This window comes from Triturus cristatus, chromosome 11 (genome assembly GCF_964204655.1).
Source record: "Triturus cristatus chromosome 11, aTriCri1.1, whole genome shotgun sequence".
NCBI classification, from domain to species: domain Eukaryota; kingdom Metazoa; phylum Chordata; class Amphibia; order Caudata; family Salamandridae; genus Triturus; species Triturus cristatus.
This window is the reverse complement of record NC_140594.1, coordinates 170,581,331-170,603,947: the sequence shown is the minus strand read 5'-3', so window position 1 is coordinate 170,603,947 and position 22,617 is coordinate 170,581,331. Positions and strand designations below refer to the sequence as shown.

Sequence of the window (22,617 nt, the reverse complement as noted above, 5' to 3'; positions counted from 1 at the left end):
AGTCCGGACTGGAACTGGCGAAGCCGGAGACAAAGGGACCACTGGAGATGAAGGACCAGCTGGTGAACCCGGCACAGGAGAAGGAGAGATGGAGTCCCTTCGACGCCGATCAGGTGACTTCGACTTCGGCGCCGTACTCTTGTCAGAATGACGCCGAGAGGAATGCCTTCTCTTTTTCTTGTGCTTCTTAGCTCTCGAAGCATGCCCCGACGTCGACCTCGAAGCCGACCTCGACTTCGATTGAGACCTCGATCTTGTTTTCCTCCTCCCTCTCTTCTCCTTCTTCATCCTGGCAATAAAAAGTTTTGCCTCCCGTTCTTTCAAAGCTTTTGAACTCATTTTACGGCAGCTGGTACAACCATCCACATCGTGGTCCGAGGATAAACACCACACACAGTCCTCAGGTGGGTCAGTGATGGACATATGCTTGCCACACTCCCGGCAAGGCTTAAATCCAGACTTCCTCGATGACATCTTCAAAGAAGACAGGAAACAGCAATGAAAATACACAAAGTATCAACGACGCTAACAACAGCGAATCCCGAAATCCGTTGGCTTCGACGGCGCGGAAAAAAGGGAACTGACGTCATCACGCCGACGAGGTCCTCTTATGGAGCCGGTGACGTCAGCGGAGTCGCGAGCGGAGCCGTGTCTCTGTGACGTCGTCTTCGGCCTCATCGGCGTGGACTGCTACGAAAGTTTCCGAATGTTGCTGGCGCAAGGGATATTCACAAGGTGAGGAATCCACTGGCAGATGTATCCATCAGAAGAATAGTGCTGAGGTTCCACAAATGCTCCAGTATCACCATGCACATGTTCACACCAAGAACATCTTGATCCCACTAAATGGGAACCCACTATCTCCGCCCCTTAGCATCACCCCTGGTCCCGCCCCACATCCTACCTCTAGTACACAACTCAATTTGGTAAGTGCCTGCCCTTATTTATTCCCATTTAAAGCACTGATGGTCAAAACAAGTCAATACTGCCCGCCAGGAAACCGTGACTGGTCCACGTTTTATAGCGAGCTGGGCCAATCAGCACGTGGTGCTGGTGCAGGCTATGCACCTCCAGCGCCTCCCGCTGGAGCCAGCTATGCACCTCCAGCGCCTCGTGCCAGGCACCTCCAGCACCATGACCGTTCTGACAATTAAGGGACCACCTAGGGCAAGGCTCCTAAAGACCATGATCACAGTGTCTGAAACTGCTCTTCCCCTGTCAAAGGGCACTGCAGACAGGTTAAGTCCCCTTGTCTCACTAAAGGGCATTTATTTACATTTATTTTTAGGTAAGAAGTTATTTTGAAAGCTTATGGCATGTATTTAAAGTTCTCCATCACTCAAATACTGCGCGCGCCTGCTCCTGCCCTATAGCTTTTCAAGGCCAAAGACAGGTTGAGGTTCACTGAGCGGATGCGACCTCTTTCAGCGAATTCTGTAGCTCACAAAAACACTCTTACCTCACTATCTGAAAATCCCTGATCTATTCTTCGTGACAGCCTTTCTCTTTGCTATGTCTCTCCTGTAGACGCTAAGAAAACTTGGCGGATTAAGCACCTGCTGCTGCAATCTGCATGTAACATTTAGCCCAGGATTATCAGGTGGCTACATGTCCTCATGTAAGAATGTACCCGTGCCGTGTTGAATTTTAGAAACCATAGGGGCCTAGTAGTTGAGTCCAATGCCTGTGAAGCAGTGGATAATACCCAGAATGCATAAGACTGTTGAATGAAAGAGCAGGCGTGACTCATTGTTTGCTAGTGACATGGAGTCAACTGATACATCACGTCACTGGTGAGAATGGTAGCATGTTGGATGAAAATAGAACCACTGTCAACCTTTCGAATCTTTGTCAAGAGACAACCCAGTGTGCCTTGCAGGTTCTGTAGGTCGTCTATTACTATTATACAACCAGTGGGCTTATATATACATCGTTCTCAACTGACACAAATCATTTGTTTATTAAAGTTTTGTTTTTTTACTGAGGGCTAGTAAGCAACTCGGCTAAGTTCTACACCTTCAACTTTAATAAGTGTGCAACCTGCAGAACACTGAAGGGCTGCTTTAGGGTCTGGCCAAAGTCCAGATTTATGTACAATACACTGTGACGGCCACACTTCTCTGCATCGTTGTCTGGATAGAAGTACAATACACTCTGACTGCCACACTCCTCCGCATTGTTGTCTGGATTGATATACAATACACTCTGACTTTCACACTCCTCCGCATCGTTGTCCAGACTGATGTACAATACACTCTAAATGTCGCACTCCTCCGCATCGTTGTCTGGATTGATGTACAATACACTCTGTCACATTCCTCCGCATCGTTGTCTGGACTGATGTACAATACACTCTGACTGCCACACTCCTCAGCATTCTTGTCTGGATTGATGTACAATACACTCTGAATGTTGTACTGCTCCGTATCGTTGTATGGATTGATGTACAATACACTCTGACTGCCGTACTGCTCCGTATAGATGTCCGGATTGATGTGCAATACACTCTGAATGTCGCACTCTGCTGCATCATCGTCTGGATTGATGTACAATACACTCTGACTGCCACACTCCTCAGCATTGTTGTCTGGACTGATATACAATACACTCTGACGGTCGTACTGCTCCGTATCTTTGTCCGGATTGATGTACAATACACTCTGTCACATTCCTCCGCATTGTTGTCTGGACTGATGTACAATACACTCTGACTGCCACACTCCTCCGCATTCTTGTCTGGATTGATGTACAATACACTCTGAATGTTGTACTGCTCCGTATCGTTGTATGGATTGATGTACAATACACTCTGACTGCCACACTCCTCAGCATTGTTGTCTGGACTGATATACAATACACTCTGACGGTCGTACTGCTCCGTATCTTTGTCCGGATAGATGTACAATACACTCTGTCACACTCCTCCGCATCGTTGTCTGGATTGATGTACAATACACTCTGTCACACTCCTCCGCATCGTTGTCTGGACTGATGTACAATACACTCTGAATGTTGTACTGCTCCGTATCGTTGTATGGATTGATGTACAATACACTCTGACTTCCGTACTGCTCTGTATAGATGTCCGGATTGATGTGCAATACACTCTGAATGTCGCACTCTGCCGCATCATCGTCTGGATTGATGTACAATACACTCTGACTGCCACACTCCTCAGCATTGTTGTCTGGACTGATATACAATACACTCTGACAGTCGTACTGCTCCGTATCTTTGTCCGGATTGATGTACAATACACTCTGTCACATTCCTCCGCATCGTTGTCTGGACTGATGTACAATACACTCTGACTGCCACACTCCTCCGCATTCTTGTCTGGATTGATGTACAATACACTCTGAATGTTGTACTGCTCCGTATCGTTGTATGAATTGATGTACAATACACTCTGACTGCCACACTCCTCAGCATTGTTGTCTGGATTGATATACAATACACTCTGACGGTCGTACTGCTCCGTATCTTTGTCCTGATAGATGTACAATACACTCTGTCACACTCCTCCGCATCGTTGTCTGGACTGATGTACAATACACTCTGACTGCCGTACTGCTCCGTATAGATGTCCGGATTGATGTACAATACACTCTGAATGTCGCACTCCTCCGCATCATTGTCTGGATTGATGTACAATGCACTCTGAATGTCGCACTCTGCCGCATCATTGTCTGGATTGATGTACAATGCACTCTGAATGTCGCACTCTGCCGCATCATCGTCTGGATTGATGTACAATACACTCTGAATGTCGCACTCCCCCGCATCATTGTCTGGATTGATGTACAATGCACTCTGAATGTCGCACTCTGCTGCATCATCGTCTGGATTGATGTACAATACACTCTGAATGTCGCACTCTGCCGCATCATCGTCTGGATTGATGTACAATACACTCTGAATGTTGTACTGCTCCGTATCGTTGTCAGGATTGATGTACAATACACTCTGACTGCCACACTCCTCCTCATTGTTGTCTGGATTGATGTACAATACTTTCTGAGTGCTGTACTGCTCCGTATAGATGTCCGGATTGATGTACAATACACTCTGAATATCGCACTCCTCCGCATCGTTGTCTGGATTGATTTACAATACACTCTGAATGTCGTACTGCTCTGTATCATTGTCAGGATTGAAGTACAATCACTCTGACTGTCGCACTCCTCCTAGTTCTCCAGAATTATGTACCATACACTCGGACTGTCGCACTGCTCCTCATCATCTTTGTCCAGATTCATGTACAATACACTTGGACTATCGCACTCCTTTTCATTACACGTGGACTGTTCCACTACTCCTCTCATCACTGTTAAGGTTGATGTACAATACTTTCTGACTGCCGCACTCCTCCACATTGTCCAGATTTATGTACAATACACTCGGACTGTCACATTTCTCATCAACCAATGTTGCATTCGCTGCAGTTCCTTTTCCCTTGCTCTTCTCGTTACTTGCCAGGTACCCAAGGTAGGACTGGCATATAGGGCATTCAGGTAGTGTCCAGTGGGCTGGGCTTAGAGATCAGTGAGTGGGCCTTTTTTTTAGTTGTTTGTAGGCTTGCTTTAAGCCCAGGTAGGTCGGGTTTTACCGTTGATTTCCCGGAAATTACTTCGCAAACACTGCCTCAATGCAATCTTACACACCATGCAAAATACTTATACAGCGTGTATTTACAAGTGCAAAACTAACCTGATTTGCAAATGTGGGCCACTTTTGTTAATTGGGGCCATTTTTATTCTGGTGCCCTGGCCTATTTTGTTGTCCCAGTCCAACCATGCATGTACCAGTAAACTGAATAGATCCTCGTATGCCGTCCGTCTAGCACTGATCTCCCTCCAGAGCAGAAATAACCCAACCACCTCATTCACTATGAGTGCAATCCACTATGAGATCCTAATCCTTGCTGTAATGATTTATATCTCATTTGAGGTGTGAATGGTGCTGTATTGTAAAGAATAACAAGGTTGGAAGCGGGGCTAAATAGAAAACTCTGGGATAGACTCTTCTTGGGTATGGTGTCCACCTGCAATTACATAATAAACGTAGCATCCAGGAAATATGAACTAAACCTAACTGTGAAAAGTTTCCCTTCCAACATAAATATTGTAAACAGGAGGAATATATAACTAAAATATTATTATTTTCAGCCAGTGTTTTAGCCGAAAACATGAAAAATTCAACAATGTTAGTCTCATGTTATGTAAAATACTTTTGACAAGGATGATTTCAAGTGTATTTGCAACTGTTTGTAGATCAGTAAAAGCAACAGCTATTACAAAAAAACAGTACTTGTAGACTATATAAAGGAAATGTTATCCCACACTCAGATTTTAATTTTACACTACAAATGCATGTGGCCTTTTGTTTAATGATTGCTTAGCTTTGTGGCCCTACCCCACATACCCATGTGGTTGTTTTGTGGCTAAGCCAAATCTCTCTACTTTTTCCAAGTAAAAAGAGTCAAAAAAGTTAGTCAAAAATTGACTAAAGGGGTAGCTCTCCCGGATCTGCGCTTACTGGCGCGGAAAAAAGAAGAACTGACGTCAGCGCGCAAGGGCGGCATCTAAGTACTCCGACGACGTCATTCCGGTGCACGACGCCGACGACGGACGCGGAGCCGCAGACGACGCCTAGCGACGCGCAAGGGGTATTGCTGACGAAAAATCTTCCGGATCCAGTCTGACGCCTGGGGATATTCTAAGGTGAGGAATCTAACTAACGTGTTTCTTTCAGATACATTGATACCTTTGTTAGGCTACACTTCATTTTTGTAGGTCTAAACACTTATAAGGTCCCAAAGGCCAGTGCCCTCCAAACCAAACCACACAGGTAAATTAAATTGTCATTTACAATACCAGTAGCTCTAACATTTGCACATGTAAGACCTATTGCATTGCAAATGCTTGTTTATGAATGACTGTAAAATACTGACTATTTGTTTCTAGTATGGGCACAGCTTTACATAAGCACATTATTTTTGCTCATCCTGTTGAATTTATCTACGATACAGAACATTGCATCTTTGAAAATATATATATTTTTTTTTGCATGAGATAATGCGTAGGAGCATCTTATGTATCACTGCAAAATACAGACTTTCTTTAATACAATTTGGGCACATATGTTTATAGATATGTTATTTTTGATTCAGCATGTGCAGTTTATCTAGGGTACAGAGCATTTCCACGTATACAAGCTATCATGCACGCCATGCTAATGAGCAGAGGATTCTAGACTATTTCCCAGCACCTTTGCTCCAGTGCTTATTAACATATCTGCTTCAGAAAGTTCCTTGCTCTTCACAGGGCTGATCGGACTGACAGCCTGACAATTTATGATCATCAACAGGCTGCTTAATATACAACTTCACATTTGAGATGGCCTGGATTGCTAGGTCTCAGTTTCAGCTCTTGTCCAAATGGTTTACAAGGAATGTGGGGTTGTGTTAAGCTGCTTGACTATCACTTACAGGCAGCTCATGCCACCTCCCCTTGTGAGAAATTGAGCTTGTAAGTTTAGCACTGCCGGTTTGCAGGAGATTAGTTGGCATGGAGTTGTGGGCTACAAAATACTCTTCCAACGATGATCCCAATGCGCGTGTGCATTTCTGGCAGGGTTATTTGTAGTCTGCTAATGGGAGGTAGCACCAGGGATGTTTCCGCTGCACTCACTCGCTCCAGCACTTTTCGATCAGCGCAAGTGAAGATTGATCCTTGTGGGGCATTTCTTGGACTAGGACTCACATACTGTCTCACAGTATAGGGCGTGGGCATCCTTCAGAGTTGCAGTAGGTTTGATCAAACAGGCACTATCTTTAATATGGGAATGTGATCAAGAGGAAGGGCACTGCCTGTGTAGTGAACAGCCACAGTCATAACTCTGTGGCTAGTAACATTTCCCACATCAATTATACTTCTAAATTTACTCATAATTCTTGCACGTTTGTGGGAAAGTGGCCCAAACACCTTCTTTGAACGAGTGGGATTTCTTTGTTGTAAATTGTAGCTGTGCACGCACCTATGCCAACTTTCGTATATTTTTAGGAATTGGCCTTCCCCAAGATTCTACAAGTTGTCTTGAGGCGCACAAGTGCTTAGAGGCATGTTCCTTTAATAAATGACCTGCACCTATTTGCACTGCTCCAGCATGTAAAACCAATCTTAGATGCTAGAAGAATGTCTTCTTTTGCCACCATATGAGTAAGTTATTGTTTGCCTGCCTTCTTCATTAATTCTCTTGATGCACACCCAAAGACCTGAAACATTAAAACGTGACCACTGAAACACCTTTTATACCATCCAGTTGAAATTCCTTCATAAAGTCACGCATATTCATTTATTAAGATTTGAACGGTCTTTCACTATTGCAAGATAATCAGTGTATTCCTCAAAGTTAAACGAACGTGACCCCGGCTTAATATATCAATTTAAGATTTCAATGGCAGAGTTTTCATCATGGGAATAAGTCAAAGAAGGCAAGATGGAACAAGAAATTAGGGATCTGATGTCAACCATCTCTCACTATCCCGCCCCCATAGCGGGATCTTAGCTCTACATGATGCCACTGTCTCAGCTAATGCCTTTAATCCTGCCTGGTTCAGTGCCTGGAATCTGATTACCAGTCATTAAGGCTGTTCCAACTCTCCATATCGTCCTGAAGTTGGCATCTGATCTCACCCACTATCATCTTACTTAAAAAGGGCAAACTGGAAATGGGGGCACTAACTTGGCAGAACCTTTAGGTCTCCTGTCAGTCTTTATGGTTATTTGTTAGAATACTGATAACTAAAATATTGTGTCACATAAAGAGTTTGGCCTGGATATTGTTTACAAAAATATTGCCCCATTCAAATACCGTCTATTTAGTAGTGCTGATGAGAGAGTGAGCTACAAAGTGGGTGCTGTACCCCACTAAAACAAGTACCAGGGTATGTACGTAGGCTTTAATGGCAGACACAGGGCATGGTTCACTCAGAGGGTCTGAAGCCCTGACACTCTTAACTGGTTTGAGATTGTAGGCAGTACACAGTTTGGAAAATGTGGAGAAGAAAGTTCAGATAGTAGAAGGTAGAATAGAAAGAAAACGTGATTTTAGGAGTTGGCTCAAATGGAACACTAGGAACGTCTTGATTTTAACTCCTAAAAAACGTTTGAAGGTGTTTGCAAAATGCAAAGTGAGGCATCTGAGTCATTGGTGCTTGCTCGGGGTTCCATAATCTCTCAGAATATTTGTAAACAGGATAGCTCCTCTTCAGACTGATGCAGTCTGGCCAATGGGCCTTTTAAGGCTTTTCGACTACTTTTTAATAGAGGTGGGTGATACATTTCACCGGTGGAGATGGCAACGTTTTGGCCACTCTGCATTACACATGTAACACAGAGATCCAGTTAAATTCTGCCAACCGCTGCGTGGCAGAGTTTTATCTTGCATGTGGCTCGCCAATGGTTAGTTGGTGAGCGTGAGTAAGATTTTGCGTTCCCTAGTGCATTTTTCGGTCGCTAGGAGGGCACCCGGTGAGATTTCCCCAGCGCAGGCAGCTGCAACCGTTTGTACTCAGAAAGCTGCCACTCAAGTAGAAAATCTCTTCGAGTACCAGCTCTAGAAGCAGTGCCATCTGGGGCGCTGCGTGGTGCCTTTCATGCTGATTTTTCAGTATGGAACGAACTTCTGGTTCCAAAAATCAGCACAAGCTGCGCGACATGCCTAATTCCTCCCGTACGAAGAACTCTGCAGAATTTCACAGAGTGAAATCCCGCTAGTTCTGCCCACCACTACTTTTTAGCAACCGCAATTCAGCACACAGCACCTCTAATTAAAAAAAATGCTCTGGATGACTGCATAAAGTACATTATTAGAACAACATAATGAACATTTTGTAACCACAGTAATGGTGCAACAACACTAACGGTGCACTTCTTACCTTTCCGAGATTTTCTTGTTCCAAAATATTTCTTGTGTATTGCTCCCTTCAAAATAAAGAGAAAGTACATTTAACTTGAGTTTTCGGTTTCAGCAGTTTGGGTAAGGCTGTAAAAAAATGAACATTCTAAATGCTGGTGCTAGGGATTAGAACACCCTTTACAGTGAATACCTTCCTTTAATCCTACTACTTCTCATTAAAGTCACAAGCTTTGAATAGTCCGCTTCCTCACAGTATCCTGGAACACTTTAACAAATATAAATATCTCAAAACCTTTATTCTAAAAAAGGGACAATTTTGGAAAAGCAAACAAACTTGAAAGTCATTTCATTTTCATTTATTTATCTTTATTTCGGTCTCTCGGACCATAAAAGAATACAGAAAAATACAATAAAATCATGACAATATAAATGTATTCATATTTCAGTAAAAAAAAGGAAATTACTCAATTTAAAATAAATCATCAAGTTAGTTCATCTGCTGAAGTATGTTAAGATGACGCAAACGGATAAACCACATAGACGTTAAAAATTTAGCAACAGCAAAGGCTATTGAAACCGAAAGATCTGTCTTCAATATTCTAAAAGCAGGGAAATACTGTCTAAAGCCCAGATTTCTAAGCAAAGGGCGAATCCAGTACACCCTTGGTCTTTGGTACGCTGGGCAGAAAAATATAACATGCAAATCTGACTCTTGTTGGTGCTTGCAAAATGGGCATAGGACTGTGTGATCTGAGTGTGCCCAATGTGCCGTGTACGCCCTGAGAGGGAGAGTATTGTAGCGCCATTTCATAAAAAGCTTCCTTGTGAGTGGCGGGCCCATGTCATTAAAAGTCAGCTCTAGATAGTATGAGTCTTTGAAGGCCAAGAAATAGGCAGTGTGGGACCCCTCCCGCACGTTTGATATAGCATCTCGTAGGCAGTGCTCGTAATAAGCCTTCGAGATTAATTTGCGAGAGACCCTAGGGCATGCTGTTCCAGGGTTGTGCCACAGATCTGATCTGTCTAATAGCTCACAAGTGTGCTTTATGTAACTTAACCATGGAATTTGTATATTCTTGCAAAGACGCAAAATCTCTGCCAGCTCCGCTCTATATTTAGAGAGTTCCGGCGAAGACCAGATTTTGCACCAGAAGGTTAGGGGTTTAAGGCCCAACTCCTCTGAAATCGGTCTTAGACCCAAATCTAGTCTAAGTGGCAGGAGAGGTGTACTTACAGGCAGGGCTGCCAACTGCCTGAGAAAAGTATTCTCCGTTACCTGAAGCTTCTGCATTACCGTGTGCCCCCAGATTTTGGCTCCATAAGTGACTGTCCCTCTAGCCTGTACTTTGTAGATTTGTATACGAGGGCCTAGGGGCCTATAGGTCAGTCCTTTGGTCATCCTGGCAATACCACCCACCAACTGAGTCAATTTGATGTTTGCCCTTGTTTTGTGTGTGTCCCAGGTCATAGACTGATTAATAACTATCCCCAAGTATTCAAAGGTATAGACCCTCTCTAGTCTAGAGGACCCTATGGTAGGGCTCGCGCGTGTGGTGGGAGGCGGGTTGAAGATCATGTATTTCGTTTTGGCAGCGTTGATCTCCAGACCGCGTTCCACACAAAAACTCGCGAACCCGTCCAGGACCCGTTGCAGACCCATAGGGGATTTGGAAAGCAGCAGGGTATCATCTGCAAACATAATTGCAGGAACCCTGCTGCCGTCCAGCTTCGATGTTACTCAGGGCGCTAAGATGATTTATAACCCCGTTGACAAAAAGACAGAAGAGGGTCGGAGCAAGGACACATCCTTGTCTGACCCCCCTGTCAACGGGGAAAGCGTCCGATAGAGTGCCTCCTCTTCCACATCTGACCTTGGCAAAATTACCCTGGTGCAATCTTCTCAAAATTCAGAGAATGTCAGTAGGAACCCCCAGATCCATTAGCACCGCCCATAATTTGTCCCTGGGCACCAGGTCAAAGGCGGCGCGAAGATCCACAAAAACTGTGTAAAGGCTGCCACCCTCGATCAGCACCGTCTTCCAATATAAAAGATTTAGACGGAAGATTTGGTCAGTGGTAGAAATACCTCTTCTGAAACCTGCTTGATAAGGGCTGCCAATCCCACTGCCCCGTCGAGACTGGCGAGCCGTTTACACTCAAGGAGGTACGTGTTGCCGTCCTCGGACTCGCATCAGGAAAGGCCCCAGGGCTGGATGGGCTGCCGGGTGACTTGTTTAAGCAGGAACCAGATGTCTGGTCCCCCTACCTTATGACCCTCTTCAATGCCATTCTTGGAGGCATGGCCGTGCCAGGTACTTGGCTGGGCGCAGAGATTGTGCCAATTTTCAAAAATGGCTCACCTCTGCTCCCAGCCAACTACAGACCTATTAGTCTCATAGATGTTCCACAGAAGATCTTTGGCAGGCTCATTCTAAATCGACTCCAGGAATGGATTGAGGACTCGGCGATCATGGCTAGACTTTGCCCTGGCGTCCTCGGGTAGTTTGTAGAGGGATTGAAAATGGTTCTGCCATGTCTCAGCTGAAATATTAGGTTCTATGGCAGATGTCAATTCCTCTGAGCCTGTGTTGACGCAGCGCCAAAATTTGCACGAGTCCGCACAGGCCAGGGAGTTGGTAAGTTTAATCCATTTGTCATGTTCCCACTCACTTTTGGCATTAGAGGTCAAATACTTGTATGCCAATCGCCTCGCCCTGATGTCCTCACTACCCTTTCCTTCTTTGATTGATCTAAGAAGATCAGTTTTTGCCTTACGGCAGGCACCATTATACCAGAGAGGGCCAGTTGTTTTTCCATTGGACCTGGTTATTTTTTTTGTTAAAAATTCGAAGAGGGTTTTAGCAAGGGCAGCATGTAGCTGTCCTAATTGAAAGTGGGTGTCCACGATGGTGTCTTTCATCATAAGCGCCTCCACCTTTTCGAGTACGGGCACTACCTGTGCATATAAATTGGGTAATTTGGCCGGATGGGAAGATATTAACTACCACTTTATACTACGCCTATTATTCCCAAGGACCAGGCTCTCCTCAGTTGCCTCCCTTTGTTCCCCCGTGGCCGTGGGACCGGGATGGCTTTAATTTAATTCGAGGGCGTTATGGTCGCTATCGTCCCTATTGGTAACCCAGAAATCTTTAATGTGCGACCAGGAGGGCAAGGGGACCAGAAAGTCTATTAGCAGACTATATTGGCCATTTTGTGCATGTTTTCTTTACAAAAATGACCAATTCTAATACAAAAAGTCACAAGTTTTTTTCAAAATGATAATAAAAAACGTTTTCACAAAAAAAATGTTACGCGAAAAAGTTAGAGAAAGGAAACTGCAGCCCAACTTTAGCCAAATGGAGAAAGATATGACAGTACTGCTTCCTCATGGCACTTGTTGGATCAATATTCTACTGGATGAATCATATTTTTTTAATGTAAAGTTCCAGTAAGCCGTATTAGTAAGATGTTGAGCCCCTTTAAAATGTCCAGGTCATCTTGAGGATTTAAGTGTCCATATTGCAAGAGTTCAAGAGCTAGGCTGCCAAGTTCAATGATGGATGGTTGGCCAAATGTCCAGGACTGGAAACAGTGTCTGCAGTGACCCAGATGGCAGTTGTCACCATAGAGGCACCTGTAACTACTGTTTGTGATAGAACATCCTGGTGAAATGGCATACCATGCTGAAGGTTTTCCGATCAGCTAACCAATGCAAAGACTGGATCACAGCCTATGCGACAGTCATTCCCAATTTGTCTTCCCATCTGCCAGAATATTGGCACAACCGATTTTGTGTTGCAGCGATCTCTTTATGTTTGTGCATATGGAAACAGGGCAATGGATCCCAGAAGTGAAGAAATCAGCCGGGCTGTTAGATAGAATGCCAAAAGAAAACTGCAAAACTTCAGAAGCATAGAAGAAAGTCTCTTCTTCAACAAATACTTTTGCAGCCTGCATGTTGAGGATTGCACCCAGGCAAAACATTAAATAAACTGGTGCTGTTTCTGATTTTGCTTGAATGTTGATAGTATTGCTGTGGCCATTGAGGGGTTTGAACCCTGTGTTGTGAATAGTGGTGCCCACAGGTCTTGAACTTATGTTTTCTGTATTCCTTATTTTTCTCCAAACCAACCATCCTGAGGGTCTCCGACTCAGTCTTCATTCACAGCATTTCATCATCTGCATGCAAGCCAAACAAGAATGTTCAGAATTCTCTGTTAAGCTTTTGTCTAGAAACCCATAAGTTGCTTCCAAAATGTACGTCACATGGCCAAACTAAAACAGTATCCACTTGCAGTAATATCCAACGAGTTACCAGCTGCACTGATGACTTGGTAGCTACCACAGTGCGTTACTAAACAACTTTTTAAAAAGGTTCTGTCTTCTCAGTTAATCACTGAAGAGTATCTCGCACAGAACGGTCCTCCCTGTCGGACTAACCAGCAGCACAAGTTGCTTTCACAGCAACTGCTGAAGTCCCACAGTTTTATTTCCAACAACATCCATCTCTTACTTTCCATTTCAGACGTGACAGTGGAAGCTGGAGATGTAGGATACTCCTTTCTCTCTGAAGAAACTACAACCAAATCCCGTTCAGGATCCGAATGGAGGAAAGGTCAATCTGGTCTGAAGTTAGCTGGCATTACGAATAGCCCCATTGCTCGTTCTAATAATTCTGGGCAAAAAGGTAAAAGTTGTTGTGAATAAGCAGTTTGGTACAGCATCTCAATGATGACTGAACTAATTGTTTGAGTAGTTAATACTGGAATGTTAAGCTTCAAAGTCCCTCTGACTAGTCCTTCATTGAAAGTAGTGATGTCATTTACTGGTGAAATTCTAGAAGGAGTACAATCATACAAAGCTGAAGAGTTCTCTGGAATGAAGACAAGGAGAATAGAGAACAAGACCTCCAACGAAAACAGCTAAGTAGTCTGTGAATATCTCACAGAATAGATGAAAAGGAAAGAATCATGGCTAGACCATCTGGAGCACCCTTCTAGAATCTAGGATCTTCTTCTAAGTGTTGGAGACTTTATGGGAGATGGAAAACCAGAATAGATGGTGGTGGAGAGGCCACTGGTTGAAGTGCTGGATCTGTAGCAATAGGAATAGGAGAAGGAGGTGCAGGTGAATTTTTCCACCATTGAAGAGATCCCATGCCTGCCAAGTATCACGCATCAGGTGTGACGCTCACACATTTCAGTGTGGTGTTCCGCATCACCGCACAGAAATGCATTGTCACGCATTTAATGCCAGCGCGCGCCACCGGCGGTGCCTGGGCACTTGTGCGCCGGCTCTGCTGCTCACGTGCTGCCAGCAGCTGCTTGCAGGGCTCAGTAAGTGCATAAATAGTTAATATTGTCTGCTCTCAGCTCTGGAGAGGCTGAAAGCGCTACAATGTAACAAGTCTGCCCAGCCTGTGTCGTGCCTGGCTCCAGGCTGCAAATTAATTACAGTGGCGTCACGCGGCTTTGACACACTGCTGCCATAAAATAAAAGTATTTCTTTTGCTGCCAATTACCGACGGGGGAGCGGCCTGCCCTCTCAGCAGTGGTTGCTACTGGCTGTCACTGTATTACACCATGGGGGCCTGGGATTACCGGATGTGACCGTACTAGTGCCGTCACGTCCGGAGGGAGAGGAAGTGAGGCAAAAGCGGCGGGGGACTGTCACCTGGCCGATTCGTACTGGTGTTAACTTCTGGCTTTTCTGCATTCAACAAGTCCTCGGCTCGGTAAGTTTTTCGTGTTCTCTTTTTAATTGAAGAGTGATACATAGAAATGTAGCAATTAATTGCCACTCTCGATAAAGTTTGGGACACACACAGGATTTTCTCACTTGCTATCCTTATAGTGGCGATTGATTCAGGGAGGTCCATATAACCGGAGTTAGGGATTTGGTCAGTGAATTTTAGAGTCACTTGGACTGCGCTCCTGACACTGATTTGTTGACGAATGTAAGTGAGACAGCACTAAATTGTGTCTCCAATCAGCCTTCCTGGAAAGGGTTCGACTAGAGAAGAGGTTTTCATGATGTAAGCATAAAACCTAGAACAACTACTCTTTGGGTAAACCTTCCATACATGAGAAACAACAAAAACCACGAAATATGCATGAATCACAAATGTCCTCCATCCGATATTCAAAATGACAATTGACAGCAACTAGGAGCGAAGGATCGACATCCAATCAAGAAAAGGTGCGTGTTTGCGATGTACAGTGTGAGGTATGAAACGTGAAACACATGACCGACATAAATGATCTGGCACAGGTTAATGACGCACTTAACAAGAAAAGGACTGTACAAGTAAGGTACCAACCTGGTACATAGTAAACAAGATGACCAAATCAATATAGATAATCATGATTTATTACAAACTGAACACACAGGACGCGGCTATGACGACGACTACCACCAGTAGCAGCCCTTGTTGCTTTCTTAGTTGTTGCAAGTTGTCACGTGCCACAGTGCAAAGTTCAGAAACGTGTTGCAAAAAAGGTGCAGAAGTCAGTCACTCAGCTTGCATAATATGAGGTAGCCAGAAAGGTATGGTATGGTAGGAAAGGGTGCAGGGCAACTTCACAAATTACAAGTCAGGTGTGAGTGGTGTATATAATCCAGGTACTACACTGCACTTACTAATAAAAAGATTTTCGTTTTGTACCATACATTTTCTTGAACCACTGCTCCTTATAAAGCATCACTAAAGGTGTTGCACAGGAGATGTGAAAATCAATCTTACGTGACTTGAAAACAGAAATGTTACTCGTGTGTACTGAAAACTTTGCAGCTATGTTTGGGTCGTGCCGGTGATGGTCGGGTGACACTGGTCAGTGGTGACGGAGATAGTGTCACTCATAGTCATTGAAATGTCACTCATAATTACAATGAAATTATGGCAGCTATGAGATCCTGAGGCTGAAGACAAACTCACTAGAGGAATAGACTGATGCATTGACAAATACACTCTAGAATACTCTGAGCCTAAAGTATCTGGCATACTTCTTTTTTCCAGATTATGAATCTTTTCCATTGAAAGATACAAAAAATCTGTTTGAAGTTGTAATCTTTGATGATGTGTGATGTTCAGACATCAATGAGTGCTTAGATGTAAACTCCATTGCAGAGACACACGCCACGACAGAACACAACCAGCTCCGATGCATCCTGATCAACACCCGCTCTGCACGCAAACACGCAGTAGAGCTCTGGGACCTACTCGACACTGCATCACCAGACGTCGCCTTCCTGACCGAGACCTGGATGAATGAAGCCTCCTCTCCAGACATCGCTATTGCCATCCCCGACGGATACAAGATCGACCGCACCAACGGAGTTGGAGGAGGAATCGCCATCGTCCACAAGAAAGCCATCAAGGTCTCAACAAACACCAACGACACTCTCAGCTCCGCCGAACACATGCACTTCCAAATCCACACGGACCCCACGACCACCCTAAGAGGCACCCTCATCTACAGACCACCCGGACCCCGGCCACAATTCTGCGACACCATCGCCGACTTCATCAGCACGCACGCACTGACCTCCACCAACTGCAGCCTCCTCGGAGACCTGAACTTCCATCTGGAGAACAACAACGACAGCAACTCGTTCACCCTGATAGACAACCTCGCCAACCTCGGACTGGAACAGCTCGTCACGACGCCGACCCACATCGCCGGTCACACGCTCAACGCCATCTTCTCCTCAAGACCCCACGTCTCCTTCAGCCACGTCTCCGCACCCACCTGGACCGACCACCACTGCATCCACTTCACCTTCCGGAAACCCGTCGCACATCACCGCACACTACAGATGCCCAGCCGCTGCTGGGGCAAAATCACTGAAGTACATCTACAGGCAAACCTTGCACTCAACCCACCGACCAACCCCTCCAACCCAGACGCTGGTGCACGCACCCTCAGACGATGGTTGGACAACTGCGCCAACACCTTAGCCCCGCTGAAAAAACAAACCCTCAAAGACACCAGCAAGAGAGCCAACTGGTTCACCCCGGAACTCCTAGCATCAAAGCGCACCTGCCGGAAATTGGAGAACATATGGCACAGCGAGAAATCGCCGGACAACCGCGCAGCCCACAAAGATGCCATCCGCAACCACCACCAACTCATCAGGACCGCCAAGAGGACTGCCTTCAAAGACCGCCTCGACAACAACGCACACAACAGCAAGGAGCTCTTCAACATCGTGAAGGAACTCTCCAACCCCAGCTCCAACGCCAACGACATCCCGCCGTTGCAAGCCTTGTGCGACTCCCTCGGCACCTTCTTCCATCGCAAAATCGCCAACATCCACAATAGCTTCAACCCCCGACGACCCGAACAGGCCCAAACACTCCGGAACCCATACACCCCACTGACCACGAACCCCTGACAACCTGGTCCAACGTGAGCATCGAAGACACAATGAAGACCATGGGCACAATCCATTCCAGCTCGCCATCTGTCCCTTTTCCACACCACATCTTCAACAAAGCCGGCAGCTCCATCGCACCCCACCTACGCAGCATCATCAACCTCTCTTTCGAGACCGCGACCTTCCCTAAATGCTGGAAACACGCCGAGATCATCGCCCTACTAAAGAAACCCAAGGTGGACCCGAGCGAACTCAAAAGCTTCCAGCCCATCTCCCTGCTCCCGTTCCCAGCTAAGGTCATCGAGAAGATAGTCAACATCCAGCTTACCCGCTACCTCGAAGACCACAGCATCCTGGACCCCTCCCAATCAGGATTCTGCAGCAACCACAGCACCGAGACCGCCCTCATCGCCGCCACAGACGACATCAGGATCCTACTGGACAAAGGCGAGACGGCGGCCCTCATCCTTCTGGACCTCTCCATCGTCTTCGACACCGTCTGCCACCGCACACTACGCACACGACTCCACAACGCAGGGATCTGAGACAAGGCCCTGGACTGGACCTCCTCCTTCCTCTCCGGCAGAACCCAAAGAGTCCGCCTCCCCCCGTTCCGATCCAAAGCCTCCGAGATCATCTGCGGCGTCCCGCAGGGATCCTCCCTCAGCTATTCCACGTCTACATGGCGGCCCTCGCACGCATCGCCTGACATCATGACCTCAACATAATCTCCTACGCCGACGACACGCAACTGATCCTCTCCCTCACCAAGGACCCCCTCACCACCAAGTCCAACCTCCACCAGGGAATGAAGGCCATCGCCGACTGGATGGAGGATAGCCGCCTTAAGCTGAACACAGACAAGACGGAGATCCTCATCCTCGGGCCCAACCCCTCAGCATGGGACGACTCCTGGTGGCCCGCGTCACTGGGAACACCCCCCACACCCACCTACCACGCACGCAACCTGGGAGTCATCCTCGACTCGAAACTCACCATGACCAAACAAGTCAACGCTGTCTCCTCCAGTTGCTTCAACACCCTCGGTATGCTACGCAAGATCTACAGATGGATCCCGACGGACACAAGAAAAACAGTCACCCAGGCCCTAGTCAGCAGCAGACTCGAATACGGGAATGCCCTCTACACCGGAGCCCCGACCAAGCTCATCAACAGACTGCAAAGAATCCAGAATGCCTCTGCACGCCTGATCCTCGACGTCCCGCGCCGCGACCACATCACCCCCCACCTGAGGAACCTGTACTAGCTCCCTGTCGACAAAAGAATCTCCTTCAAGCTCCTGATCCACGCACACAAGGCACTTCACAAGACCGGCCCCGCCTATCTCAACAGTCGACTCTCCTTCTACGTACCCAACAGGAAATTCCGCTCCGCGGACCTCTCCCTGGCTACCGTCCCACGCATCCGTAGAACCCCAGCCGGAGGCAAATCCTTCTCCCACCGCGCCGCCAAGACCTGGAACACCCTCCCCCTCATCCTACGACAAACCGAAGACCTTCTAACCTTCAGGAGACAACTCAAGACCTGGTTGTTCGACCAGTGGCAAGAGCACCCCCCTCTCCCCATCCTCAGCGCCTTGAAACCCCCACGGGTATGTAGTGCGCTTTACAAATTACTGATTGATTGATTGCTAGTTCTGACACTGATAAACATCTCAACAGCAAATATGCCCCTGGCCTCAGGTATGTGGATGCCATACCCATCTTTAAAGTCACGGACTTTGATGGTCAAACATGAGTGCCTATGTTTATGTTAATAAATGGCTTTGAATCAAATTCGACAAAAAGGGCCAAGACTAATGCTCAGTCTAGGGTATTGTCGCAATGAACTGAAAACAACAACACATCTAACTGACGCTGATTTCGCGCGAAGGAGCATTTATGGAGTGCTCATTCTTGAAGAAGCATTGTCAGTTTTGTTAAGGATTCCACTTGCCTGATTTAATAGCTTTACTTTTCTCTCACGCTGACTTTCCAAAAGGTAAGTGAAAGAGTTTTTCTGATCCTTTTGAAAAAGACGGACTCCATATAGTGGATAGGCTTACTCTTTTTTAAAACAAAAACACAACATGGAAAACCAGGCTAATATATTCTGTAGATTGGCTTTCAAATTTAATTTTTCTTTCTTTAAATTGCCTTCTATTGAAAAAAGGTTTTACTATATTTATATTTGTAAAAGTGCTCTGGGGATCCTGCCCATGGGTGGATCTTATTGGTGTTTTTGTCTGATAATGTAAATCTCCTGCTTTTTAGGGCAAAAGAAAAAACACAATAGTTGTATCCAATTTTCTAAAGACACGTTTTTGGAAATGTGGTGAAAAGTATACTGTACTAAATTTGACATACTGAAAGGGACCTATCCACTAAGAGCACATACTGAACACTGGATTGTACAGTCTTTCCTAAATTAATGAAGGTTTAAGCGCTATACAAGACTCCAAAATGGTTCAGTGTGTACAGACTTGAGCCAAATCTCTTCTTTAATTTCTGAGAGAGAACTGAAGCTTGCAGCAGATGTGCCTTTGCTGAAGCAACTATTGCTTTCTCCTTTGGATCCATACAGGTTTTGTCCAAATTTTCACATCTCTTAAATAGAAAAAAGTCTAGAACAGGCTATTTGAGGTGCATACTTTTGTAGATTCTTAAAAGATGTACACGTGGCAAAGCTCCATCTATTTGGAAACTTAGAATCTGAACTCCTCTCAGGCCTAGTCAACCTCAGACAAGAGGAGAAACGGTTTTTGGCTAATGAAGCTATTTTCTCTCTAATCTCATGATATTGTGCTACTTCTAACTCCTGAGCCACTAAGAAAACAGAACATTTTCAATTGGCATCATCAATAATCATATTACTAGTTTACCTAAAAGTCAGTGGGAGGAGGTAAATAAGTATAAAAACTATTCTCAGAGGACACATGGGACACACGAAATACAAAACGTATATAGCCTGTGTAATCTCATGATGATTATGCCCAGAGAAAGACATTAGGAAATTAGATGCTAGAGCATACTAGAAAGAAGGGAAGCAGATCATTCATTCCAAATGGAAAATGCAGGAGAGATAACACTAGGTTGTAGATGACTTAGTAAGTATAATGCAGCCTCATCTTCCAGGCCGCCAAGATTTTGTTCTTTAGATCTGAAAAAGCAGTTTTAAACAGACTGACACCTGAAAACAGGATACCTGTATTCCCCCTGATTGAGAGTTATGCAGCGGAAATTAGCTTTTGCTAGTTTTTGAAGGATTTGGTTATCACTTTTCTCTAAATCAGGCCCTAGACCTGGTTGTAGATTCCAAAATACTGTATTTTTTATCTTAACTTAAGTTATTAATCATTTTATATATTACATAAAAGAATTCTTCATTGTTTATTAGTGTGGCCTTTATTCTTTCCTACTTTTTCAACCTTAACTGTGAATGCAAGTTGCAAACAAACATGTTATTGAATTATATTGTATTACTGTTTGCCTTCTAAGAAAAGTAAATCACAATCTTTATGTACACTGTACAGACTTTTCCAGGAGTGATGAAGGTGCTAACTGCTTAGTTTTATTTACATCTATGTTACTACATTTTTTATGGAGTGTGAAATTTGGTTTTGTAAAAATTCCCAAAATACAATTTACTGCCTTAAAAATGCCTTTACCTGATAGCTTTTCTTCGCTCTTGAGGGTCAGACGAAACATAAGTCTTCATTTCATCACTGGCGCGTTGGATCTGTATTTCTACATACTAAACAAATACAAAGCATGTAAAAACATATCATTTGCAAGTTTAGCTAAATCTGTATAGATTCAATCTAGGCGGTGTCTCGGTGTGCTCTTTAAGAGAATGTCATAGCAGGACTATTCATAAAGGCCAACAGGTTTACAGAACAGCACAGAGTTCACAGCAACAAGCACTGCCCCTTCTTTCAAAAGGCTACTTCTTGAGGTTTATCTGGTAGATCTATTTACCAGCATTTTCCATTCTTGAATTTGATAAGCAGTCAACAGATGATCAAGGCTAGTACATATTGGTATAATAGCATCAGTTATGTAGGCATCTATATGGCATGCACACTCCCAAACACCCACAAGAGTCAATGGTTGCTGATTTGAACTAGCCATATCTGAATCAATTTTCTATATCAGTAGTTCTTAACCTGTGGTCCAGGGACCCATGGTGGCCAGCGAAGCACACGCAGGGGGTCCGGACTGCTTAGGAAATTAAACAATAATAACAGATTAATAAAGTCTATGTAAATAAAGAAGCAAAAAATAAAATTGAACATTTTAAAATGTTGTACAAATGTGGAGGAATTGGAAATTGGAAGGTAAAAATTAAGTTTGTATCCTCAGATTGATTCATGGGAGCAGTGCAAGTGCATCAAACAGAATATAGTATGGACGATGAGTGACCACTACTGAATTTACAAAAGCTTCAACCTTCCCATTAAAATTGTGATTTTTTTAAATACTTGTTTATGAATTAAATAAAATATTTTATCATTTGTGTATTTGTTTAATGAATGCTTGTTTTTCTATTTTTTGTGTTTCAAATCATCGAAAATGCTTAGGACAGGTTCCCTGACTTCCAGTGAGGGTTCCGGGATTCCAATAATTATTCAGTAGGGGTTCCAGTAAGGATTAAGTAGGGGTCCACAGAAGTAAAAAGGTTAAGAACCGCTGTTCTATATGCAACAGAGATGGTCACAATGCAGAAAAATACTAACTCTCTAATAAATACATATTGAAACAAACATGATTTGTATCACCATCTAACCTTTTTCATGAGGTTAATAAAATTATACTGGCTCTCCGCTTGACCGTTCTCTTCCCGCAGACCTCGTACTTCCTAAAGTGCGAAACCAAGAAAATGCATGTTGTTATGATCTTATATTAATAATAAAATGATCACTTAACAGTATCCAACATGTTCCCCTACATTAAAGTTCCGAAATACGCACAGCAAGAGTTATGCACCGCCTAGAATTTCTATGTACTGCATGTAACCATGCAACTTGTACTGCATGTAACCATCCCAAGCACTGCTATACTTGCCTCATACAAAAGGTTACTTGTAATCCTAGTTATCATGGGTCACTACATTAAATTCATGAAGATATAATAATCTACACTTTTATGCAGATTATTGGAACACGGCTTCCAAAAATAAATATTGACTTCCATAATCAATAATAACAATATCGATCAGGAGGGGAGGAGCCTAGCGCGCAACCAAGATGGCCGCGTAGGTGCGAAGCTCCCGAGGACCTCCGCGACCTCCTGAATTAATCCTGATTATATCCTGTCT

General features: G+C 44.6%; 1 protein-coding gene across 2 annotated transcripts in view; it reads right to left on the bottom strand.

Annotated features, from left to right (window-relative positions):
* Window positions 1–22,617, bottom strand: part of IFT81 (intraflagellar transport 81) — an 872,384-nt gene that overhangs the window by 57,363 nt on the left and 792,404 nt on the right. Inside the window, exons 16-18 of one of the 2 annotated variants that reach the window (XM_085633362.1) lie at window positions 22,087–22,158; window positions 20,969–21,054; window positions 8,942–8,987 (exon numbers count right to left, since the gene is read on the bottom strand). In XM_085633362.1, coding sequence (XP_085489488.1) covers window positions 8,942–8,987; window positions 20,969–21,054; window positions 22,087–22,158 — 204 coding nt within the window. The remainder of the gene's footprint in view (window positions 1–8,941; window positions 8,988–20,968; window positions 21,055–22,086; window positions 22,159–22,617) is intronic. The other variant, XM_085633363.1, reaches the window with a different exon arrangement.